The 27,022-nt window shown below is 44.9% G+C and overlaps 1 protein-coding gene across 2 annotated transcripts in view; it reads left to right on the top strand.

The window, feature by feature from the left end:
• Positions 1 to 22,561, top strand: part of DUOXA2 (dual oxidase maturation factor 2) — a 32,756-nt gene extending 10,195 nt beyond the window's left edge. The window contains exons 1-7 of one of the 2 annotated variants that reach the window (XM_078684964.1): positions 3,881 to 3,933; positions 4,495 to 4,662; positions 9,960 to 10,017; positions 12,000 to 12,134; positions 15,033 to 15,246; positions 17,940 to 18,154; positions 20,264 to 22,561. In XM_078684964.1, coding sequence (XP_078541090.1) covers positions 4,516 to 4,662; positions 9,960 to 10,017; positions 12,000 to 12,134; positions 15,033 to 15,246; positions 17,940 to 18,154; positions 20,264 to 20,460 — 966 coding nt within the window. In that variant the 5' untranslated portion in view covers positions 3,881 to 3,933; positions 4,495 to 4,515 and the 3' untranslated portion in view covers positions 20,461 to 22,561. Of the gene's footprint in view, positions 1 to 3,880; positions 3,934 to 4,494; positions 4,663 to 9,959; positions 10,018 to 11,999; positions 12,135 to 15,032; positions 15,247 to 17,939; positions 18,155 to 20,263 lie in introns of those variants that run through there. The other variant, XM_078684963.1, reaches the window with a different exon arrangement.
• Positions 22,562 to 27,022: the final 4,461 nt, after the last annotated feature.

Below are 27,022 nucleotides of genomic sequence, written 5' to 3'. Positions count from 1 at the left end.
TTTATATAACAATTTAGCACCTGGAGAGATTACATGATTTGCATAGGATCACAGAGTATTGAGCAACACAACCAAGACTGAACCGGGATTACCAGCTCTCAAGTCAGCAGCTCTGACCACTGTGCCAAATCCTCTCCACTCCGGTGTTATCTGTCAGGGAGCTCTTTCCTTCACGATGATTGATGAAAACAGCTATTTATTTATTACATGGGCAAAACCGATGCATTACCGATGCTTGTTTTTCACTTATATTGGCTTGTTTGGATTCAGTAGTGTGTTGACTCAAATGCACTTAATCCAAAGGTATTTGTACTTGTTTCACTTCACAGTCTCCTGCAATTACTCTCCCCACCCTTTCCTGCATACATGCAGTAGCACTTTTAAAGATAGCTCTTAAAAGCTGTAATGGCTACCAACTCATCCCATGTCCTTGATTTTTAGTCAAACCCCCTTCGCACGCTGGGACTTGTAGTTTAGCTTTTCTCGATATAAAAAGCAGGACAGAAGGAAAGTGAAATTCGTGAGATGCAGCCAATTGGCAGCCACGTGCAGGAAATAAAAACCATGACAACGCGGGACCGGTGACATATGTAATGGGCAACAAGATAATAGAAGCTCGCAACAACAAATCTGTTTCCCCAGGTTATTAAAATCAAAACATAACTTGAAAGGGGGCCAAACTCACCGGTTTATCTTTTCAACGAAAATAGAGCGCGTCTCTGTCCTTCCAACTTCCTGGAGGCAACAGTGATAAGGGGAGGACTTTTCCTTGCGTCCCCGTTTGATATTCATTTGACAAAAATATATTTATTTCGATCCTAGATTCGGCAGTGTGCTTGAGTCGCTCGATTAACACACGTGCTGCTTTGTTGATCTGCTCCCTTTTCCTTTGTTTATTTGATTAACACAAACACAAGCGGCCGCAGTGGCCTTTAGTGTTCCGTGGATGCTTCTGTGTGAAACCAAGTGAGCTGAAAGCTCACCCCCTTCGCCTGCTCAAGTTGACCGAGCTTTTGTTAAGTTGCCTTCCTGAATACTTTGTTCTCTGATATTGATTAAAGGTAGTTGCTGTTATATGGATGTCTTATCTAAATTGTTCAGGGTCTTGTCTGGTCCTATATCCAGGGGGCAGGAGAGGAGGCTGAGTGTCAGGAACCCTTCATCCACGCGAGGGTCAGGCACCCTTTATCCACGCGGAGGTCAGGCACCCTTTATCCACGCGGAGGTCAGGCTCAGGCCGCTGCGTAGACAGAGTCTGTCCTAAGAGTAGACCCCGGCCCCACGCTGTGTGTACAGGAGCAGTCACAGGGCGCAGGCATGCACGGGCCTGACACTTGGCTCCTTCAGTGAGCCAGAACAGAGTGCGGTATTCCACACGGATGCATGGACCGTGCAAGTGGATTAAACATGAGCTCAGCCTTTGAGAAAATGGTTAATGGGCGAAGAAAGTGGTCAGAGACCATGGCGCGTCACTAGGGGGTTGCCAGGTAAAGCCTATGGAGGGGAATATTCCGGTTCAGACGAGTTACAGCTGAGGCCGAGACAGTTCATGAAGAAACGTGTTATAATTGAAGTTGTGCTACTGCCGAGTGCTCATAATGACTCTATATCGACAGGAAGATAGAGCGAGTGGAAGGCTCTGGAGTCTCTTGCGTGACCTCCATCAACTGGTAAGAGAGCCGGTACTCTAACTCTGAGACAGGACCTAGGCCGCAGGGACCGGGAGACCCCGACTCTAAAGAAGGTCGTTCCTGAGACTCTTATTGGATCGATCTGTACCGTTGCGGCACGTGTGGGATCAGGAACAGGCGAATCAACAGCCCGTGTGGGTCGGGGCTGAAAGAGGCACCTCGAATTCCTGGGTCCCGCTACTTGGCTGAGCTCAACCTGCGTCATTCAAGGAGCAGAACCAGTCCAAGTTTAGGAAGCGCCTTGAGGCATTTTTGCATTCCCAATGCAAGTGATGAGAAAGTGTTGTTCCTTCTCGATCCCACGAGTGTCTGCATGGCTGGCTTTTGGTATGGGCGAGCTGGGCCAAGGCCCAGGGCGCAAATATTCTGAGGGGCGCAAAGAGCAGTGTGCATTAAGGTATGCCAACAGCAGCACCCATTGCGTCTTTCTCCAGCCTTGTTCGTGTCCCTCTGTGCTCGTTCTGTTTGATTTGCCAGTTTAAAGTGGTTTCAATCCTTCATTATCATAGTTTGGGCAACACTTTTAGCACCCTATTGTCCCCTCATTTCCCAGTCTCGCCCCTGTTGACACACATCAACAAAACCATCGTCAGCGCGAGGCAGCTAAGCTATCCGTGATTTAGGTGAGCTGGGGAAGGACCGGGGATGCTTGTGTTTAGGGGTCAGTCCCCGCTCATCCAGGTACTGACCAGTGAACACAAAAGGGCCCCCTGCTGCCACATTTAATTCACTACCATCAGCTAGGGTGCCACACTTCTCTCCGCCCACGCCCAGGGCGCTAGCTTGACAAGGAGGCTATGGGTGTCTGGGTACCAGTCGGGAAAGCTGTGTTCCAAATAACTTGACAATATTTCAGGAATGTGGTAGGGAGCTTTTGCGAAGAACCATGGTTCGGAAGACCATGTACACGTCTTTAGCTGAGTTCACCGGTGAAATTAATCACTCCCCTACATTGTTGTGAGCCAAGCTAGGGTTACTTCTCGTTGGTTGTCTGAAACATACAGAATTGTTCAGTGCAGGCCAAAAACGTGGGAGTCATCTCTCTTGAGCGTGCTGTATCATGGCTGCCCAGTTGGCCTTCATTATTTACACTCTTACTGCAAATCTATTTAGAAAGCATCGAGAGATGAGTGATTGTCTTAAAGCGCTGAACATTGTACTATTTTGGGGACTTGGGGGCTTTCTCTCAGACACCCCCTCACTTGCTTCAAATGGTGGAGGCCTGCAGGGCAGTGGTGGGGAGGGGTCTGTGTTTATGAATTTGATTTACACCAGCCCAATTTGAAGGCCTGGGGTACTTGGATGAAAATAAGAGTCTGGTGAATGTAAAGTGAAGTCAGTCAAATTTACATCAGCAAAGTTCTTTTGTGACTGCCCCAAAGCAATAATTCGTAGACAGCCAGCCGCACAACTGGGCGTACTCCTAGCCACAGGATTTCACACCCAGAAGGGGCGGGACTTTCTGCTGATGTGAATACAGGCTTGGGGTAGAGATTGGGGTTTGGATGCTGGGGTGCTAGGACTTTGTGCAACAGACGCCGAGCGGAGTTGGTCCAAGGGGACCTTGGCGGGAAGGGAAGGGTCCCTATGGTCAGGGACAATGCTGGGGGTGGCTGCTGTGAGGGGGGCTGCCTCTCGGCAGTAGTGGTCTACGTGCTGTCCCTCGGGGAAGCAGGCCAGTTTCAGTTCCCGCTGCCTTGAAAGGACAATGCACATGCCACTTTTATTATTGTTGTAATTTTGTGATGTTCTCATTGCTCAGTATTTAAAATAAATAAAAGTTGTAAGTTGTTCATCATTGCAACTTAGCATTGCCTTCAAGAAGTTTAGAAACGTTTTAAAAATTTCCATTTTCAGAATTCCTTTTTTTTTTTTTAGATTTTGAGGAACATGTCCTTTTGGTGGGGTGTGCGCAGCGCAGCGGCTCTGATCTGTTGATTTTGTGTCAGGTGGCTCGTTGGCTTGGCTGCCTGTGACAGCCCACGCTCCTTTAGACAGGGCTGTGCGTGAAATCATGCAATCATTCTGAGCTGTGACTGGGTAAACAACTCCAGGGCTGGACTGAGACGGCAGTGAAGGGAGGTGGCCAGAAACTGGGAGCTGTCTGCCCGGATTTCCAGGAGCCTCCTTTGGGAAGGGTGACTTCTTGTCGCACAGCAACGCGCATCTCCCACTTCGATGTGCCGAGAAGCCGGGCTCGGTTGGACTCGAGGCTCTCGGCGGCGACCCGTGGAATAGAAGGGTGATGTAGCGTCTTTTGGTTGTACATGAAGGGGTTTCACCTGAGTAGATGCGAAGTGAGGCTTGGCTTTAGGAACAATGCACGTGCCTCTCTAGATGTGCTCCAGAAGAAATGTGGGGTCACAGGTCACATGTGCAGCTGGTGCTGTCTAGGGATAGGACTCGGAGGCCTGCGCCGTTCACACCTTGACTTCCCAAAAAGTAAAGTAGCCACCTAGAGCGATCTTAAAGCCATCTAGGTTTCCAGTGCTGCAGAGGCAATGCACAGCTCAGGTAGTATGCCCAGAACTGAGGGGTTTGCGCAGTTGTGGTTGCTGTGAGGCGGTTGACCCCACAACGCGCGCTATGCCAGGACGCTCTGTGGAGGGCTCCCTCCCTCACGCGCCGTCTCGACCTCCCATAGGTGCTCTGTGTGGCGTCTGCAGGGATCAGTCGTGGGAGACGCGTGTGTAACTCTGTGTTCCACAGAAGCACATTTTTGTACTTTAATGTAATGGGAACACATTCTGACGTGAGCATTTGGCCACGTGAATAAAACCCTTCTTTTTTTTCTTTGTTTCAGATTTCAGCAGACATCAGAACAATGACGCTCTACGACGGAGTCTACCCCTTCTATCCCCAGAGAAGGAGGCCCTTCATCTTCGACGTCCATCTGATCATCGTCATCATCGTCTTCCTGACGTTCGCCTGCTCCTTCCTGCTCATCCTGCCGGGGATCCGAGGCCGCGCGGTAAGGACCGTCAGTCACACATCCCTTCCTGTTTGTTATTCGACAGCGTCAGAGGAAGCTTATAATCCGCTCTCGTGCGGGCCCCTGCCTGGCCTGAAGGCAGGCGGGCAGGCCCCGGCCTGCCGCCGGTTCACGCGCTCAGCCGCCACGGCTGACTCATGTTCACGGTTGGATCTGTGAACACCTCGGCGTTGACCCGAAGCACCCTGGCCCTTCAGGTAGTCTGGGATGGTGCTGTCGGGCTCATGCTCCTGGATGGCGGGAGGCCTGCCACGCGGCCGGCCTGTCACGCGGCCGGTAGGGCTGGGGCAGGATCATTCACATGTGGCCGAAGGCCTCTGGCCGAGATAGTGTCCAGATACTTTCACTTTTTTTGACTGGAAGTTTGCAGACACCCTCCTTATTGCCTCGAATTCTCTATCTCCAGGAGCCTTCGATATTGGGCATTTTCACAGATACTATTGACATTTCTGACGTGCTAGCTTCCCCAGCTCCATCGAATTTCCATAGGAACTAGTCTGAAAGCAATCTATATTTTCTTTGTGTAATCAGAGCCTTAAGCTAGGTGAAAAAAGAAGTGTGTGTGGGGAGGGGGGTCTCTAAAGAGAGCCGACCTACGTAGTTAAGTACGTGCCTTAAACGAATAACCTACATTTTTGTGATTTCCATAGAGTTCTGTTATTGAATCCAGATATATAACACAACAACTGACAAACACCTAAAACCAGTCATGACTATTGGCTTTGTCGGTTGTAAGCTATTTAAGATCAGTGGTTGTTAGCTATTTAAGATTGAGTGACAATAATAAGTGCCCTTTTTTCACTCTCTTCTGAATGTACTTCCTTGCATCTCCTTCACTTTACCACCCGCAAAACGCACCCGCTCACCTGTAAACTCTGCATTTTCTTTTACTTTCGCCATGTCAATATGTTGACAACTGTGCATCTCCATGACCCACATCTGCACAGAATCACAAGTGCAACTGAAATACCTGACAATTAAACTGTGCAATCTACAGAGAGGCCAAGGATTGCATGACCATGTATTCTGATCATCTTTTTGCCCCTCTGACCAGCACTGTAAGAAACTCACAGCCTTCAGCCTCAACTTCTGGGCTCCTAATCAGGGCCTAGAGGTGACTCAGTTCAAAGTATGCCCTATACACGAGCAATATACAATATACTATACAAGAGAAATAGCTGTCTTAATCTTGCATTCCCTAATAGTGGCAAGCGCCAAATGTAAACAAAACAAAATATTACAAAAAGTGTTAAGGTGCTCCATGTGAGCGATATAATATCGCTCACATGGAGCACCTTAACCATTTTTACATTCATAGTTAAGAAATCAATGAGTGTTTTTGCCAGTAAAGTTAAGAATAGGAATTCAGGGCTTGACAGGGACCTGTTTCAATGTCTGTTTTTATTTACTACCAGGCCTGAGACCATTGGGACCCAGCCCACTTAGATCCCTGTGTCTATTGTACTATATGCTTCAGATGTCCAAACATATTGTCTACCAAACCAAAAAAGAAAGTGTTCCTAATTTCCTAAGTGCAATGCAAGTGGGCACTGTCTACCTGTGTTGGGTGAGTTTACGTCAGTGTCTAAGCGACTGATAGCATGTACCTCTTTAATAACAGGTGCATCGGTCTCCCTTGTGATATAACAAACTCTGCAACAAAAAAAACCCACCAACCTCTCTTTTTTCTTTTAATTCAAAGTGTGAGACCTTCAGGGTATGCTTTTTCCTGACTATTAGGACCGAGTGCCAACAAACGTGCGCATCAATTATGGGGCATCTTTGAGAAAAAAAAGCATTTCAGGTCCATGTTCAAATAGGAAAGCCCCTGGCTGCCTGCTGCTCTGAACGGAATGCAGACAACGCGCGGCGCTGCTGAATTATGGCCCACATGCATCAAGCATTTTTGTAGTCGCAAACGGTGCGATTCCTTAAAATCAGCCGTTTGCGAATGCAAAGTGCTTTTTGGGATGCATGAAGCAATTTTAGAATTCGTAACATTTTTGTGAGTTCTAAAATTGCGGGAGCTTTAAAGAAGTCGCAGATGTGCGATTTCTTAAAAGCAATGCATCATTACTTTTAGAAGTGCAAATTCGCAATTAGGGTGCCAAATTTACCGAGTGGTTGAACCACTCGGTAAATTTGGAAAAAGTGTTTAAAATGCTGAAAATGTATTTTTTTCAACATTCATGTTTCACACACACATGTCCTTAGGACATGTGTGTGTGAAACATGATGCGAAAAATACATTTCAGGGGTGCATGGGGGGGTCCTTTGGACCCCCCCCTGCACCCATGAAATTTTCAAAGTGCCACTCGCAATTTGCTGATGCCTTCCCATTCACTCCTATGGGCCTTTTGGCCCATAGGAATCAATGGGAATTGCGAAAATTAACTTAAGAATTCGGTATTCATTTGGGATTCGGTAAAAATTGCGATTTTTACCGAATCACAAATGAATACCGAAAATAATGATGCATAGCATTTTGCACTTCTTAATTTGCGATTCCTTATTTTTCGCAAATTAGGAAGTGCAAAATGTAACAATGATGCATGTGGGCCTATGTCCCTTTGCCGGAAAATGATAACCATGACAATTTCGGCACATGTCCCTGGGTTGGCTGGATCCCAGATCTGGCCCAGAAATAGCCGCCAGAACTGGGATCAGGCACGAGCCCCACCACTTTCCAGCACTGATTGGAATATAGATATATAGCTCATACACCTGGAAAGTTGTGCCTTCTGGGAAACAGGCCTTTGTTTATGCAAAATAAAATCTATAAGACTTTTGAAAGAATGTGGATTGTTTAGAATGAAAGGTTCACACCTTTTATTTAATCAAATGCAAGCATTTATAAAATATATTTGCATTTGAAGAAGAAAAGAATGACTGTCAAGGCAATAGGTGAATTAGGCCAGAGAGTATGCAGGCTCATTTTCTGACCCCCGGTGTTTGCTCTGCTACTGAAAGTGGGTCCAACCAGACAAACAGATAAAGAAGGGAGTGCAATGCTGAAGAGAGAGAGTGGCCACTGTTCGGAAGATTGCACCCCTGCAATACAAGTTACACCCTTAAATGGAAGTAATAATTTTTCAGGGACTTTATCCAGGCCCGGACTGGCCGTTGTGGGCACCGGGCAATCCCCCGGTGCGCCGCAAGGGTGGGGGCCGGTTTTGGGCCCCGGGGGCCGTTTTTGTTACAGGGCTGTTTTTGCAGCATAGCTGCAAAATCGGCCCTGTAACAAAATCGTCCGAAAACCGGCCCCGGCAAAGAGCTCGGTCGCACCCCCAGGGGGCCCGCCAAACTCTTTGCCAGGGCCAGTTTTGGTTCTCAGTCCGGCCCTGCCTTTATCTGCCCCTTTCAAGATAAGGACAGTCTTCACATCAGAGAAAATAAACACAAATTCACGAAGCCAGTAGGTGTGGCATTGGCAAGCTGGCACTGTGGTTATTTTTTGTTTTTATTGCAAGCATGTGCCTCAACAATAAAATGAAACCATACAAATCATGGTACTGCCTCAATGTAGCAGCCATATAATTTCAATAAAATGACATTAAAAGTAATCAACCCATATAATCATAATAAAAAGGTGTGCGTGGCTCCAAGAATACAGTTTCATGTATATTAAACCTTTTTACTTGTAGGCAGATTAAAACACATATTATTCTTATTATTGCAAAGAAAATGTACTGTTGGCTTTGAATTAATGTAATCTCAGGATGGAGTGTAATACACACGGATGTGGGTAAACAATAGCAAAAAGTGCTGGCAAACTGAAGTGTTAGCCCGCAAGCAATGGCACCGAAGCCCACTTTTTTAGGCAGGGAGGTGATTGGACTGACCAGTAGGGCAACCAGGCAGTGCCTGATGGGTTAGTCTGACAGATCAATGTGTGGGACTGTTTTTTAGATTTTTTTGGGCTTAGTCTATGGCCAGTTTGTCAGTTTTTCGCAGTTAATTTCCCTAAAATTGCCACAAACATTGCCTGCAGTCTCTTGCACTTAACAAAATATCCCTACAGCATGTCTTTACAGGTGCAAAACTGGATTTATTTGCAACTTAGGGCCACTTTTTTAGCTAACTGGTTTGCCAAAGGGGCTATTTTTTGTTGATGTTAGGTGCCTGGGCCTGTTTTTTGTCCCAGCTCCGACCCTGTGTAGAAATGCACATGATGTGGGCACAAAAAATATAGTCACAACAGTGCTAGCAACCCATTGCCCCAAGCTGTATGCTGTGGTGGATGGAAGTAAAATGTGAATGACAGCTGATCAGACCAACTTAAAAAGGACTGACCCAAAACCCGTCTTTGTATGTCATAGTATGTACTGTTAAGTCTAGCTTAATAGCGCAGTTGTTGGCAGACCATATCCGATAAAACAGAAAAGGAACTTTAAGAGGCAGTACGGGAGAAGAGTTTGGCTCCACATACATCTCGACTACCTTAGCTACAGCATTTGATTGGATAGATGTATCTGATAGACCTTTGGTGGAGAAGATTTTTCTGTGATAATACTTGCTATACTCTATTAGGAGGTGTTTTATACTGTTTTGTGAACTGTAATTATGTTCCAATTTGTTGTTTTATATGTAGCAAGAAGTTGTGTGTACTATGTACTTTTTACTTCTGGCTTGACCTCTTTAGCTGTCTGTGAGGGTTCTGGAATGCAAAATGCATAAAAAAATACATGCGTACATGTGCATCAATAGAGATTGTCTGGTTAGCCTTTTTTAATTATTGATCTCTTTGGTTAACATACGCATTCTATTTACACCCATGACAGCATGGGGATAAAGGTCAGCCCACTTCAGCCTTTGGCTTTGTTGCCTTCTTGAGTTAAGGTATTTTTTGCTGATTACCATATCCGCCTAAATCTGAGTGCACTTCACTGCTGGTGTTGGTGTGCCAGTTATTTAAGGTTTTCACATTTTAGAAGTCCCTGTTTGTTTACTTTGCTTTTTTTAAAAATTTGCAGTCTATCACATCCAGCACAGTTACTGCTTCTATACTGCGCGGCCATCTTGAAGGATATTGTCCATATTGTATCATGGTTTTACTGTTCCAAGATGGCTGACATATTTGTAAGCCATATTTCAACCATCGGAATGGTACATCAAATAATGACTGTACACAATATCGTTCCAAGATGTGCAGTCACTGCCGTGTTTAATAGTTTACTTATTTCACATCCCTCCACTGATCGACCGAGAGGCTGAGGGTCTCTTTTGAGGGTTAAGTCGGACTACTCTAACCAACCTTTGTACTCTTTCCCCTCCAGAGGCTGTTCTGGTTCTTCAGAGTGATTGCAAGTCTCTTCATTGGAGCTGTCATTGTTGGTAAGAAGTCACATTGTTTTCTGAGAATTAATTGTTGTTGTAATGTAAAGATGCAGGCGACGATACAGTCCCCTAACCTGAGGACCATTTGCCAACATTTATTTGGGGTTTAGTCCATTTAATCCCTGCTATTCCTCCTGACCCGGGGCAGGTCCTTTTCTCAGATAAATCATTTCACATTATTTAGATCAAATAGACTTGGTCGGCTGGAATAAATCACTATACGGAGATGTGTATTGTTGGATATAATTGATTTCTGAAGGCCCAATTCCAGAATGGGAGTAAATGTTGCAGTGTGGAAGCAGCCAATAAGGCATTGCCCTTGAAATGTATGGCCTGCTTCTGAATGAATTATGCAGGTACAAGACCTCTATTTTCAATTCTGACCAGGACCGTCTTCCTGAGCTATGTCAGTATCTGGCTGGCGTGGAAAGCAGCATCCCCTGCCAGCCCACACAGCCACACAGAAGTCCATCAATTGCATAGGACGGTTGAGAAGAACCTTCTAGATGACCAACATCAAGGGATAACTGCTCTCCAGAAGCCTTGGATTGCATTTAATCATTGTAGAAATAGCCAATCTATTCACCCCTAAGAGAACTGTTAATTCGATTTGTTATACGGAGCTAAAGTGACTAGCTGAAAGGTTTAGGCAGTACCAATGTTTGGTTCAGGATATCAAGTCAAATCAAAGATACTTCATTTGACAAATCAATGCCATAAAAGTGAACATATAGGAGGAAACGTTTCATTAAAAAAAAAATTACTTTACAAATGACAGTTAAAATTTTAGGTGTTGTAAACCAAAAAAAAGTTAAAAGTATTGGATAGAGTAGAGGGTTTCATATGAAGTGCATAGCGCCAAATTCATATTACTATATACAATAGGAGGACAATTTAAAATCCCTGGATGGGGCAGATGAAAACATATAAAATATCGGATACTAACTGATTATTTTTTTTTTAAAGTGCACAATCACCCGTAAGGGTCTCTAGGCGCTGGGGGTCGTCGGGAAGATTAAGCAAGCTATTTCCCAGAGTCACATGATGCTGGTCTAATCTGTCGCCGGTGCCGGGGATCGCATCGTGATCCCCAGATTCCGGAGTCAGTCGCCCTAGCCGCGGCGCCACACCTATTCCAACTGATGGAGTGCAACATTTTATATTCACATTATCATAAACAATTGGACAAATAATAATATTTAAGAATTGATTTTAGTGCTCACAGTATAGTAGACACTGCAATTTAAAATTACAAAATAGAATAGGGGGTATCCAGTGACGTGCTAAATGCTGTAGTATAAAGTGCAATGTGCTAAATTTACGGTTTAAATAGCAGAAAACATTCAAAAAATTATGTTTACATAAAAAAGGATGATTTGATAATAATAGTTAAAATAACAGCTGCTTTCTACACCTGATGGCTCCTGATAAAAAACTTGCAACCCCAAGACAAACCATTGGCGAAGATAGCATTTGGAGGTATAGCAAAGCGGGCCTAACTTGGAAAAAATGACAGTCTTTGAGAAGGGGAAGTATAAATCATTTACGCAGCTGAACATAAAAATCACAGAAAAAGATACAATGTAAGTAATCTTGTTCTAAAAAATCGTCACAAGGACAAGGTATGCGAGTACCTTGTTTGGTTCAGGACATGAACTCAAGCATTCCAGAATGACTCCACAGCTCACCTGCCTTAGTGCCTGAGAACTGCTGATGTAGAGCGACGCTTCTGCAACTTTCAATAGAGCTTGAATTATAAATTCCCTACCGGCCGAGTCCAAGTAGTCCCATAGCAAACTATAAAGTGCCTTTAATTAGTGTTTCTTCTCAGCACATGACTTCCTAAACTGGCTCTGTATTCAGAGCTGAGGATTGGCACAAGCTTAAATCAGTCAATAAATAAGTCTGAAATAGGCAGCAGAACCTATTGTCGCCTCGTACTATTTCTAAAATGTTCCTTATTTCACTTTCCTTCATAGCTGTTAACTTCACCAGCGACTGGGAGACGGGCTCCGTCACTGCCAACACCACCTACAAATCCTTCAGCAATGCCATGGTGAATGCAGAAGTAGGTCTCCAAGTTGGGCTGTCGGGTGTAAACATCACACTTACAGGTGAGAAGTTGTGCCTGGGGATGCTCGTGAGTTACTGTCGAGAAAATCCATGCCCAAGATGTCATTGACTATAGGCCTCTAGACAAGGGGTGTCAGCATGAAGACTACCATAGAGTAATTGTAGAACAATGTGTGACATAGTTCACTGATGGGACAAGGCCAGAACAAGAATGGGTGGTTGAGCATCAGTAAAGGGTCAATGCTTGAATGATAATGGGGCATGAATAACAATAGGTATTGTGACGTTAGTGAGGAGGCAATGCTTGGAGATTGATAGGTGGTAGTGCATGAGCAGCAGTAGGTAAGGCATGCACTGATAGGACAATGCTAGTACAACAGTGGCTGTTTAGGCAGCATTACCGAGGCAATATTTGAGTATTAATGGGTGGCAGTGCATGTACAACATGGGTGACAAAGGGCACTGATGAGTCAACACCAGGACAGCAACGGCAATTCTGCATCAGTGAAGAGGCAATGCTTGAACTGCAATGGGTAATAGGGCATGTACAACAATGGGAGCCACAATGCTCTAATGGGACAACACCAGTACAACAATGGGCGATTTAACATCAATAAATAGACATTGCTTGAACTGCAATGGGTGATAGGGCATGTACAACAATGGGAGACACAATGCTGTAATGGGACAATACCAGTACAACACTGGGCGATTCAACATCAATAAATAGACATTGCTTGAACTGCAATGGGTGATAGGGCATGTACAACAATGGGAGACACAATGCTCTAATGGGACAACACCAGTACAACACTGGGCGATTCAACATCAATAAATAGACATTGCTTGAACTGCAATGGGTGAAAGGGCATGTACAACAATGGGAGACACAATGCTCTAATGGGACAACACCAGTACAACACTGGGCGATTCAACATCAATAAATAGACAATGCTTGAACTGCAATGGGTGATAGGGCATGTACAACAATGGGAGCCACAATGCTCTAATGGGACAACACCAGTACAACACTGGGCGATTCAACATCAATAAATAGACAATGCTTGAACTGCAATGGGTGATAAGGCATGTGCAAGAAAGGTAGACACAATGCACTAATGGGACAACATCAGTTCAACACCTGGCGATTCAACATCAATAAATAGACAAGGCTTGAACTGTAATGGGTGATAGGGCATGTACTACACAGGGAGACACAATGCTCTAATAGGACAACACCAGTACAACACTGGGTGATTCAACATCAATAAATAGACAATGCTTGAATACAATGGGTGATAGGGCATGTACAACAAACAGTGGGTGATACGACATTGGTAATGAGACAGTGATTAAATAATAATGGGTGATAAGGCATCGGTGATGAAAGTGATTGAATAATAATGGGTGATACGGCATCGGTGATAAGACAGTGATTGAATAATAATGGGAAACATCCTTTACAACGCAACTTTTACCACGCAGTGCCTTTACGACGCAACTTTTATAACGCAAAACATTACAACGCATTGCACTGGGGGGCGCTCTAGGATAGGGAATGTATTTAATATACTATCCAACACCTTCTCTACTATCCACGGGGACTGGAGTTGGAATAGTAAATTAAATAAATCACTATCCAGCGCTTAAAAGCACTATGCGTTGTAATGGTATTTGTTGTAAATACCGCGTTGTAAAGGCATGCGATGTAAAAGCATGCGTTGTAATGTCATACATCCAATAATAATGGGTGATAAGACATGTACAACTAAGTGTGATTTGGCATCAGTGATAAGGCAGTGCTTGATAGGCGGCAGTGCACAGACCACAATGGCTGACACAGTGCACTGATGGGACACAGCCTTTACATTAATAGTTGATCAGGCATCAACGAAGGTCAATGCTTGAACAGCAAATTAAACTTTCTCTTGTCTGAACTTTTGTGCAATCAATGATTGCTTTCTTTTTCATGTAAACGAAAAGAAATGTACAAATAAATGTAGTTAAGAAGTTGTGTGCTTGGACTCGCAAATGAGGCACATTCCACAGAATGGGACACTTCATAAAACAAGTGTGCATGTTTGAAGATGACTCGTTGGGGCAGTGACTACTGTGCCAAATCTTCAAAACGATAACGTCAATGGTGTGGTGTTTGTCCATCATGATTGCTGGTTGTCCCAAAAATACACCAAAGCAGTAAGGTTAGAAAATGAATACTAGGCATCAGAAAGTTAAGTCTCCAATGTCCTACCACATATTGGCTAAAACATTATCCTGGCGTGTTATGGCTTTGCAATGAGGTTCGATCCTAGAACTGTGTGTATCCTAGATCAAACCCAACTTGGAAATTCTGCTGTTGTGCAGATTTCTTATCCTTTCCGGTAAATCCTGACTAAAAGACTATTCTCGAGGTTTTTTTGATGAAAAAAAAGTAAAGTTGACTTTTCAATGGATTCACATTTGAGCAACTATAATAAAATAATAGTTACACTGAATGGTATCTTTGTTTGCCTTTACCAGAGAGAGGCGAGCACTAGCTTGCAGTTTCCACCACATGCAAGCACTTAACAAAACACTTAAATACATTAATAGTTACTAAGGTACTTTGAAAGATGATGCCTCGTTCACTTTCGGTAAACTGAAAAAATGCTCATTCCAAATGGAATGCAACAACAATGTAGAGACATATAAAAGAAAGCAGGGCAGGACATTAAAACCAGATAACATATCACAGTCTGAAAAAATATGCTTGCCTATCAGTATGGTAAGAGCAGAGAGCGATCATAAAAAGTAAGACAACATGTACAAATTAATGTTTGTGAGACTTCTACAAGTAAACCAGTATAAAAAGACCATCTACACAACTAAAAGAGCACTTGAATATTGAATAAGCGTTACTAACCTATTAATTTTATTTGACTTTCTTCTTTCATTACCAGGAAACCCTGTGAACCAGATTAACGAGACTATTGATTACAACGAGCACTTCGACTGGAGCTTTCAAGATGACTATGACGAGTACTACTTCGAAGGTCTCCGCAAGGGGCTGCCAAACCCTATCATGTACATCGCTGAAAAGTTCACCTCCAACAGCCCTTGTGGCTTGTATATGCAGTACAGACTGTCGGGACACTATGCATCAGCAACCATGTGGTAAGAGTTACTGCCCACAAAGGTTGTATTTGGTTGTCATTGGGTATCTGTGTATCCATTGTGGACCTTTGTTTTTCTATCTATGCCCTAAAATGTTGCTGTGAAGTCCAATGAGGTCTTCTATTGAATACAAACTTTTAGGGCCTGAGTTGGATCTTGGCAGACAGATTACTCCGACATAACAGTGACGGATATCCCGTCCGCCGAAATATAAATTCCATAGAATATAATTAGATTTATATTTGGGCGGATGGGATATCTGTCACTATTAGTCTAGATTAGTCCCTTCGAGATTGCTTAAGCCCGCTGCGGAATGATATTTAGAACTCCAAAATGTATCCAATGTTTGCTATTCTGCTGGTATATAGATTAAGGAACAGAATATTAGAATAGGTTAAAAGTAATATTTGAGCCGATACTAGTCAATTGAAAGAAGAAATCTGACACCATGTGCCTGGAAACAGGTTGGACAGATCAGAGCCAATGTTTTTGGCCGAGTGGTGGCCAAGAGATGGTAGATCTCTCTCGAAAGCAGCCCTCCTCCCCGTCTTAATTTCCCTTCTCAGTTGGCCATTAATTGTTAGAACAGTCTCCAAAAAACTAATGGGAAATATCTGCCAGGTGTTATACACTGTGGCATTAATCACCAATTAGCCTGCTAGTATCCCAGTAAATATCAGGTGGCTTTAGTATACTATTGTGAGAGGGATCAATTCTCTTGCCTAGCACGAGTAGTTGGTGGGGTCTTGACTGTCCATCCCGCTGTAGTGTATACTGATATAAACATGCATGTCAGCCAATGAGCACTGTGATGGTGTGGGTTGGTGGATCTCTCATCCCACATAGAAATTTATATAAGAAAAATGGAAGCCAGATGTTATGAACTGTGGCGGTTGGTAATATTTTCGTCCCCCAACGCTTGTGAAAGGTGTTGTAAACATTTCAACCAAATGTTATTGCACATGGTGGTGGACCATGGAGAGCCCCACCAGTACTCGAGAAATATGATACACAAATACTTACAAGACATTTCATGTTGGTAGTAGGTGATATTCGGCATTCTGCGATTCCCTGTGAAAGGCCTTGTGAAACCACTGCTGTGTTGTACACGCACTTAGGGTACACTAGAGATTACTTGTTCCATGGATAACAAAGTCTTTACAACTAATCTGCAAGACTTGATGTTGCAGGCAATACTGTTTGAGCCCACTGAAATTTGACTGCAGTCCTACTCTGGCTCATGGAAAGGCTTGGTTCAGAATCTGCTGCCTTACAATAGAATAACTTCTACAGCAAGGAAAGATAAAAACTCCTGCTGGTGTTTTTTCCCATTTCGACAGGGAAGTCCTAATATATCACTCTCACTGCTGACATGTGTGTGCTCGAGTTGAATGCAGAGCAATGGTTTGCACTAGTTGCTTCGCAGCGGAAACTGTAATTGCTACCTTCCTCCTCCACACCGCACCCTCATGGGTCTGGGCAGTGTGCCAGCACTTACAGCGAGGCACTGAGCTCACCACTGTGCTGGTGTGTGGTGACCTCTGACAGAGGCCGAGTAATTAGTGAAACATGCCTGTGCAATTACCTTTCTCACACCTGGGACTTAGGACAAGACAGGGACCATCGCCGGCACCTGGGAGGGATTTCCATAAAGCTATGCAGTCATTCTGGGGTGTGGATTGACCTTATCGAAAGAGCTTCATGCAGCAGTCGCAAGGCTCTTATTAACCACACTTCGCAAATCTGGGTGGCTCAGGGGTTCGAGGCAGTGTCTCAACGAGATTTGCATCTTAAATACGCCCTACATTGTCAGTCACCACTCAGGGGTCATTTGTTGATCTATCTGCAATGAGTGTGTGATCTCAGCTCGGGCCCTAAGCAAAGAGGTGCCCATAACATTCAAACCGACACTGAGGTGCGCAAAAACGTGAATCTGTTTTTATTTTGCAGCAGAGAGGCTCTACATTAAATGGGTCTGGACATTGATCTACCAATGTGCCCTCAAAGGCATCATCACAGATTCACATGGCAGGGTTGCAGAACAAGTTTGCCCATAACTTTAGTCTGATTATTTTACTCTGAGAGAAGATTGGACTCTTGCCCAGTTTCCAGATTTTCCATCCCATCCCATCTAACGTCACAGAATATTTTGTGTCCACGCATGGGAAGATTACTTATGCTGCTTCAGTTTCTCTACAATATGACTAGAACAGGGTAGTTGGCAGTAAAGGATTTTACCTTAGAGTGGTGGGTGGTAGATCCGTAGGGAAGTGGCGTCCCAAGGAAAATACACAAGGTAAATATTAAATGTTACAAAAGAGTGCAGGGCTAATGAAGTAGGGAGAACCACCCTATTTGCTACATATGGTCTAAACCAACAAAACAAAGTACAAGAAATCCCCAAGCACACATTATGTGTGCTGGGGGATTTCTTGTACTTAGTAAGGGATTTTACCCGCACTTGTTTTGTGCCACTGAAGAATAAACAAAATAAAAAGAAGAAGCCGGAGTTTGGTGTAGACTAATTCCAGCTCGCCAGTTACCCATAGGCTGTTCTTTTAATATCCTCTGACGGGGACAAACTTGAAATTGTCCAACATGAACTGACCATTGATAAATTGAACCGATTAGTGAGTATCTTTCAAGCCCATCATGGAGTCTAACCTGTGTGCGGTGTTTTCTGATGTTTATAGGGTGGCCTTCTGCGCCTGGCTCATCTCCAACGTCCTCTTCGTCATGCCAGCCTTCGTCTATGGGGCATACATGCTCCTGGTGACAGCCGCCTTCATGATCTTCTCGCTGCTGTCCTTCGCCACAGTGAGGAACGTTGGCATCTGCCCCATTCACTTTGGGCATGCCATCCTGCACCCGGACTTCGGAGCCTCTTTCTGGATCACTCTGGCAACAGGTGAGTAGACCAACATCTGCCCCAAAGGTCGTGTCCAAGGCGCACAAACAGCTCTCTCTTTCTCCCCAACCCATTTTTTTAAACCTGTTTTGGGTCTCAACCATTCACAGCTTTCAGCTATTATTCTCGAAGATCTGTTGTGTACAATACCAATATTAAAACTGGGCTTTTTCCAGTTAATTCATTACGATAAGATGGCTTACTTGTCAGACTCAGTCATTTAGTTCTTAATCAATGGCTTTCTTCCATCTTCTTGTTTTAGTCTCTCCTGTGGAGCATTAGTTCCACAGTGCCATATCGATTAACTGACTTTTATCCTTCCATGGCTCCACATAAGGGAACTACTTGCTTCTTTTTCTTTTAGCACTCTATGGGACTGCATGTGTTTTCTTGCTCTCTCCCTTATTTCCCTTCACATCACGCCCTAATGCTCTCCATGCTGCTTCACCTGTCCCTCCCCATCCAGCTCTGTTTTTCTTGTACCCCCCCCCCCTTAGACTCATCTGCCTTATTGCTCCTCTGCCCCTTCCCATCCCGGTTTGCTTCTGATGGTTGGCAGCATTTACTTGCACCTTGGCTCCGCCAGTGCTCTGCCACCTCTCCCCATCATGTACTTTCTTAAATTATTTTTTTCTCTTTTTGAAGAGCCTAGAAGCCTCAATTTGCTGCCAGGACGCTACTTTCTAAATAATGTTTTTGACTTTCTATGCTTGTTTGTGTCTGGCTTCACACTCTAGCTCACACACCAGCGCTTACCATCCTCTATTGCCTTCTATGCTTTTACTCTTATTCACACTTAGTTTGTGCCCTCCTACTGTCTCCCTCTCTGTTGTCTGTCATAAATGAGGTACTCTCTGCTCTCCATGACTCACGCATTACCAGCCTCCCTGTGCCACCCTGGTGCTCTTCAGAAAGCCCCCCGTCCAGTATTCTCCCTGTCCTATTGCTCTTTATCCGATATAGTGATAAATGACTGTTTATTTTCCCTCTATTTCAGAAGCACTAAACCATAAACACATCACACTGGGATCACTGCCTTTGATCTCTTTGCTAACATCATTCACAACTAGTTGGTGCCTAAACTTCATCTTAAAAGTAGTGACTTGTAATTTACTGTCTCTTGTATTGTTTACCCTTCTCAGCCAGTATAGAAAAATGCTCGCATACTTTAAATGTAAGGTAATAGTATTCAGAGAGAGGGTCGAGGCATCCAGAGCAAGACCCTGCCAGGAGCTACGCACAGTTTACCCCCCCCCCCCCCACACCCATGCTCAAACCCTCCTGGAGGGTGCTGTGCGCACTGCAGCTCGTTTCATCCCATACACGTGCTTGGGAAACCAGCTTTTCATGCTGTAAACATTAACAGACCTTTCTCATGCACGCCCTTCCCATGCTGGCACATGCTGGTTGTTAGCCAGGGATTTCTGTGCCTCTTGGCCGGGCCTTGAATTCACCTCATGAAGATGAACAGTGACCTCATCGTGCATGACTTTTCTTCTTGCTTCTTGCGGTGTGGGTTTGGTGGGCGGCTCCATGTTAACATCCAGTGACGCTAAGGCACAATTGTCCTCATTAAATTCAGTTCTTGCTTTAAAAAATATAAAATAAACACACCATGGTTTAAGCTCTCAGATCAAAACCCTAATTCCCACAGCTACGCCTGTTTCACCCTCAAGTTTTGATTCCAGAACAGAGGTGCCTATCCCATAAGGCTGTACCACAGATGATAGGCACTTTTGATGAAACACTGAGATCTTGCTGCTTGCAGTCACCCAGACACCTCCAGTGTAGAAACATTGAGGGAAATGCACAACGCTGAGAAATGTCTGCCCGTAAAAAAGGTTAAGGACACAGAGTTAAGGTGGCCATGCGATTCCTGGGGTCTGGAAGCTGTGAAGGGTGAGGAGGTTAGCCTTAGAGCTTGGGGCATCCAGTGGTGCCCAAGATGGCAGTGCATTTACCTGCCCTTGCTTGGAGGTGATACCAACCTGCCCCCTTGCACAATCACAAGAGAATCGCACACAATGATTTCTAATGCTAGAAGTGGGGGCTCTGTGTGTAGAACGTTGTGATCGTTTGTGCCTAACTCTTTCTGTGGTCCCCTTTCAGGTCTGCTGTGCTTTCTGATTGGAATCATCATCATCGTGATGGACCACTTTATGCCCAACAAATTAAAGGCTTTTTTCAGCCTGGAGGAGGATGAAGAGGATCTCCTTGTGGTACAAGACTACATGAACCCGCACTTTGCTAAAATTGGTACCATGCAGCCCCCTCCGGATATCAGACTCACCATTAAAAACATATAAGGGGTGTTATGGACATGATGCTCGCAAATTGCATATGAGACAAATAGACTTGAACTCTTTCATGTTTGGGGGCTTTTGTGTCGGATACGGTCAAGATGAGGCCGTCATCTCTCGTCATCCTGATGCATAGAAGGAATGGGAGGCTCGACCCAGAGAATCCTAGAGCCAACACCTGAACATAACCCTGGAGAAGCAGAGACATTGGACGCTTCCATTTGTTTTTACATTTCAAGAGATAGCTGCTGTTCAGTTGTTAGTAACTGCAAAGGGGAGTCAGCAGGCTTGCCCGCAGATTGACTCCTAGCTATGAGAAAGACACTCTGTGTGCTCTTGGACTTGTCACCCAGGCTGACTCTAGCCAACAGCAACTGGATTTGTAGCGATCAAGGCTACCGAGGCAATGCATTTCTTATTGTAGAGCTCCATATTTATTTTCATGCGGTAATTTCGACATATTTGCACATGCATCCTTTGTGACATAAGCCTGCTTACTGTAGGTCAGGACACCCAGATGTACGTTTAGAGGGATGGGTAGCTGCAGATTATACGATCAGTAATGCCTAGACAAACATTTCTGCTTTAAAGCAACATAAAGGTAACCTAGGGACTATCTTCCGATCTGCAGTGCCCCAAATAACAGTGATATGTTATTCCTTGCAGTACAGAGAGCATTATCAGGGGGTTTGTAAGTGAAAGACGTGCAATGGATAGGCATGTGTCTTGAGTGAATGGACAGGCGTGTGTGCGGGGAGTGCAGGTATGCCCTTCATCAAGCCTGCTCAGGTGTTGAGAAGTTTGGGACAGATCATGGAAAGGCGAGTTGCTGGCAGGAACATGTATGTGTAATATAGTTTTCTAAAGAGGTCTCTCTCTCTCTCTCTCTCTCTCTCTCTTTGGGATGGTACTGGGATACATTTTTCAGGAAATGCAAATGAATGTGCCCAGCCATTCCATCTTCAGAGGTATCAGTATATTGGGGAACCTCCACATTTATTTGCTTTTGTCTCTTTTGCCATCACAGACCGGTCCTGTTGACCTTATATAAACAGTGCAAACATGACTGGTTGTAGATGCAGCTCTTAACAAAGTCCTTGCTAGCGGCTTTAAGTTCCATGTATGAGCACCAAGGCGGCCCTGCCTTGCACTAGCTAGCGGCAGCAGGCTGAAATACTGCTACTACCTGGTGGGTCTCTACCAACAATGGAGGGTGCTGGATATATAGGAAGTAAGGCACCCACCTGGTGGGTCTCTGGAATGGAATGTGAGACCTGTAGGCATGTGAAGATTTGCAGAGTGATGCTCTTGGCACCAGCGGGTGGGACATTGAGACTGTGGAAGAGTGGGAAGCCTGGGTCACCAGTGCATAGGAGCGAAATATCCCTCCTTTACAATCGGCATTAAGGGGAAGTGCACCCCTTTATCTGAGAATATGCGATACTTCAGTAGATGCAGTGGTCTGAGCAGCAGAGTTCACTGGCTGACATCACAAAATGTCGGCTGACCCGCGCAGGACTCAGAGAATATTATATTCTGTTTCTTATGCTGTGTAGAGCGCACCTCTACATTTTTTATGGCCTGGTAGCACATCACGTTGTGCCCGATAGATAAGAGTTACATGGAATAAATGAATGAATGAATGAATGAAACAAAAAATAGAGAGATGGATGAAACTAACTTCAATGAGCTCCACTTGTCAATGACAGGCATCAACCAATCATTACGTGCTGAGAACGACTGCACTGGATGATTATAATAACTCTAAATTCCAGTATCATAAAGCCAAAAACTGTAAGAAAGCACAGTGCCTGAATTGGTTCTCATTGTTAACCAAAAAGGTGGTTGAGGAGCTCGACTACCCACTAAGTCTTGCTCACATTTCAGCCTGCACATGTCACTGTTGGCCTCTCCCTCGAGAGACGTCCTGGCTTGGCATAGTCTGCCAACGCAAACACGCCATTATATTAACTGGTATCCAGTGTATTTCTTACTTGACTTGTAGTTCAATCAAAATGATCAACATTATAATTGTATATAAATGTGGCAATACAATGCAATATGTTCCACAAGCAATATATGGTTTTTGTAAATTAAATACAATAAATCTGTGGAAATGATTTTAGTGCCTTTTTTTACTCCTACCTTCTGTATTATTTGTTTGCTTGGATGCCAAAAAATGTGTATTTGTTCCTCTCTCCTGCAGAGACCTTGAGGCATCTATGCTCTGCCCAATAAGCTTTTCAATCATCAGCAGCTGCTACTGAATGGGCATGGGAGGGAAGAAGGGGGAGGGAGGGGGGGCGGGGAGGTGAGCAGAGGGGGGGGGGAATAAAAAAAATAAACCCACTTACCTGGATGCACCTGGAACGGCCGCTACCTCTCCTCCATCGTCTTCTCTTCTCCTGGGTAGCAGGAAGCACACAGCCTCCCAGACTCCCATGACCAATCGCAAATCTGTCTTACAGCAGCATTGTGATTGGTCTGAGCGCCCTGGTTCTGCACTCAGGCAGGGCCTGGGAGGCTGTGCATGTTCTCCACCCAGGCTGTAATGCAGCCTGGGTGAAGAACATGCAAAGTGCGCAGGACTATTTGGTCAGCCCGAAACGGCCGGCCAAAATGTACTGCACATTTAGGAAGTGCATACCATTCCTTCCTCAGTTCTAAACAGCCCAGCCCGCCCCCAACCAACTGAGCCAGTACGGTTAAATCCAATGATAATAACGTTGAGTTATTATCATTTTATTTTTTCGTTTTGAATTGCTCAGTAAGCTTTGGGGTGACATTCCTCTGCCTTAAAAGATGAGCCGCCACTATTTTCAATTGCATAATTGAGCGACCAGGTGGCGAGGGACTACACTCATATTGGCTTTTGTTCACCTGGGCAGGTCTTTAAGCACTTGACCTTCGTATGACCTCTACATTTACAGGCTTCTTACCTCAATTTCCCCTTAGGAAGCTATGGCTTGGGCATCTTGAACTAGCCTGCTGTGCAGGGTTTTGCATCATCAACGCGAGCATGAACTTCGCTTCGTTGTTTGGTGTTGTGGGTCAAAGTTTCAGAACATGTTGTACTTTATATTTTGTTTTTAATCAGCTGAAGTAATTTAGCTCCATTAAAAAACCTTTATGTTGGGGTTTTGCTAAATTACAAAACAGAACGGGCAGTCTGTACATAAGCAGGAACACTCTGTCTGGGAGGCAGTATGTGAAGGCACCACAACATTGTGCATTCTTTGGACTTTGCAGAAATTATACAAACCCCTTGTTTGTACACTACTGTGACCCACTGTCAGTCTGTGACAAATACGTGTGTCCCCCTATGTTTGTATGGTTGTTTTTTATTTATTGCATGTGAGAAAGTGCATCTTTTGCATGGTTAGACCCCCACTTTTTGCCTGGTTTTGATTTGGTTTCAAATGTGGTGAACAGGGTCCCTGCTGTCAGCCAGGTGTCCTGTGCGAGTGCTCCTTCCCTAAAGCAAATGCCTGATTGGTACTTCAGCCCCCTGTAAATCCCTAGTAAATGGTACCCTGGTTACCTAGGGCCTTAGAGCTGAAGAGGGCTCTTGGACCTCCCTCACTTGGACCATGCCACTGCCCTTGCAGCCTGCATGCTCCTGTGAGGTAGAAAACATCCAAGTCGAGATGGCTGGATGCCAGCCAGCACTGCCTGGCAGCATAGGTAAGTCACCCCTCTAGCAGGGCTTACCGCCCTAAGGCAAGGTGCGCTATATGACAGGTGAGGGCATATCTGCATGAGCAGATATGCCCCTACAATATTGGGCACCATTTCCTAATATTCTAAGTGTCAGTGTAGCCATAGAGAGTACATGAGCTGGGAACTCGACAACTCGAGTTCAACAGCATCATGATGGCTTCACTGAATGCAGGAGTGTTTAGTACCAAACTAATCCTTTCAATAAACCTACTCTAATGCCAGTGTGGGATCAGGGTGGGCACATCAGAGAAACCCCATGAATCTCTGCCAACCCTGGTGTGGTCTCTGACTTACTGTAGGCAGCCAGCCACCACCAGACATGTTTCTGGACCCCCGAATAGAGGGCCCCTGCTCTCAGGGTCCAGAAATAATGCACATCGGGCAGATGTCATGCCTCCTCCCTCAGGATGGGCCAATGCTTGAAGAAGGGAAGCTTCAAAGGCCTGCTGCCTGTGTAATGCGCCCACCAGCCTCTGCTGCTAGCAGCAGGTGGCAGCCCCCGGTTTACAGACCCACTTTTGGGGGTAAAACGCAGGAAAATAAAAAAAGTTAGGTGTGCCCACCTCTGCCAACCCTACCCCAAAGGTGGGGGGAAGCGAGGAGAAGCACAACTTTCAGTTTACGCCATCTTGAAGATGGGGGACCCCTCTAATCAGGGCTAGGAGTGTGGCATAAGAGAGGGTATAGTCACCCCAGGAAAGGTGCCTATTGGCCCCACCTGCTAGTACCCTAAAACACCTCCCAAATTTAGTATTTAGGTCTCACCCTCATACCTAACCCTCAGATTTGACAGACCAAAGTAGAAGACGGAAGACGACTGCTACCGAACCAGGAAATGAACCACTACAGGTAAACCCTGGCAATAATTACGCCACCTGCAACTGGTTCGCCCACTTGAAGTGCTATAATTCCAGAAACTCTGCAAGGTCTCCAAAAAAACCCAGACACCCTTCACCTTCACTAAAGTGCCAAGAAACTCCCTTCAGGGTAGAGGCTCTAGTCCCCGGAATCTGTAGGTACCACAACAGCAGAGGTGAGGTCCAACCCTTGGGTTGACATGACTCACTGCTACCAAAGAACTCCAGAACGGCAGTGGTGAGGAACATCCATTGGGTCGACGCTACTCACTTCACTGCTACCAAAAGACTCCATGACTGCAGTGGTGGAGGACAAGCATTTGGGTCCACGCGACTCTGCCCAGTCAGAAGAACACCTCGCAGCAGGATGGCCTTCACGACCTCAAGGGATCTTCTGCCCCACAACCTGAGCTGTTCCCAGCTCAGGGTCTGAGAGCCCATACCCCCCTGCCAGCCTCTTCCTGCCTCCCTTGCTTTGCCTGCCCGACCTCAACCTCCCCATGACAGTACGATGACTGCAGAACTTCTCCATCTGATCGAGAGCAGCTAGCCGCCGTTGACCATGACGGTAATCATGTTGGCGGTCTGCTCAAAACAAACCTTTAATTCCAATCCATGGACTGCAAGGGTAAAATCTCAGTTGCCAGTATCGACAGCCTTGATGTAGATACTGAATCCTGTACTACTTGGGTGCCCCCGATCTCCCCCATGGCTGACACTGTCAGCAGTGTTGGCCTGAGACACCCAAAGACTGGACTGGAACTGTAAGTGGTATACATGTGTGTTACACCACACAATTGTTTTCCTCCGCAGGTTAATATTGAGCTGCTCTGAAATTTGCACTGTCAAACTTCTGAAAACCCAAAAAGTATTTTGGTTGAGAATCGTACTTACCGTAATGCGAAGACCCTGGTCCTAAAAACTAAATATCAACAAAGTATAATTTTCTTGAATTGGTTTGGATTTCCTTCTTGAGTCGTGTGTCCATTATTGATCACTGTTGTGCAATAAAAGTCTTACACTCCTCTGTCTTAGGCCTAAGGCTGCTTGACCAGACTACCACAAATAGAGCTCCTTGGGTTTTACATTGAGCCTTGTACTCTACACGGTATCACCACCTCGTGGCAATGTCATATACAGAGTCAGCTTCCTACATTGGTGGTGCAGCGGTGGGGTACAAGACTTTGGCATTTGTTTTACCACTTGATTAATAATTGATTTCACTGAGGAAATCCAAAAAGTGTAATTAGAATAGATTATGTTTTCTAATTGTTGATTTTTTTCCAAATTGTTTAAAAATAGTGTTAGGGCCTTGGGTAAGTCCCCCACTGTTGTAGAAATTTAAAAGACTTTAAAGTAGCTAGGCCTTAAAAAAACTTAAGAGTTAAAAAAAATCTCTAATAAGACCCCACTTACTTTAAACGCCATGACTGATACTGCAGGGACCAGACAGGAACTCAGCCTGGGTCCCTATGCATGTCTTAAAGTTTCTCAACTTAGAGATTTGTGCAAAGCATGGAAAATTGCCATTGGCCCTGAACCCCATAAAGCCATTCTCCAGCAGTTGCTGGCAGATAAAGACAAGGCCCTGGCAAACAGAAGCCACCCCCCACTGGGAAAGAAGTAGTAGAAGAAGATGAGGAGGTAGAAGTGGAAGACACTGGCTCCGTCATTGTCCCCTCAGATGACAACACCACTGGTGGAAATGACCACAGTAGCGTCCCAGATGAGGTAGATACTGAAGATGCAGACTTTCAGAAACTGACCAAGAGGATAGTTCGAGATGCAAAACTCCTAGCCATCGAGAAAGAAAGAGCTGAGATGGCCATAGGACCCATCTCTGGTGGCAACAAAATAATTAATTGGGAGGCAGACTTTGTTGACTCCAAAATCCCCAAAAGGGATTGTCCATAAATACTTTCTTTGAAGGTGAAGATGTCACTAAATGGTTCATTGCGTTTGAGAGAGCCTGTCTTAGTAGACAGGTCCAC

This window comes from Lissotriton helveticus, chromosome 3_2 (genome assembly GCF_964261635.1).
Source record: "Lissotriton helveticus chromosome 3_2, aLisHel1.1, whole genome shotgun sequence".
Taxonomy (NCBI): Eukaryota; Metazoa; Chordata; class Amphibia; order Caudata; family Salamandridae; genus Lissotriton; species Lissotriton helveticus.
The sequence above is the reverse complement of the archived record's forward strand: the minus strand, read 5'-3'. Positions and strand labels throughout refer to the sequence as shown.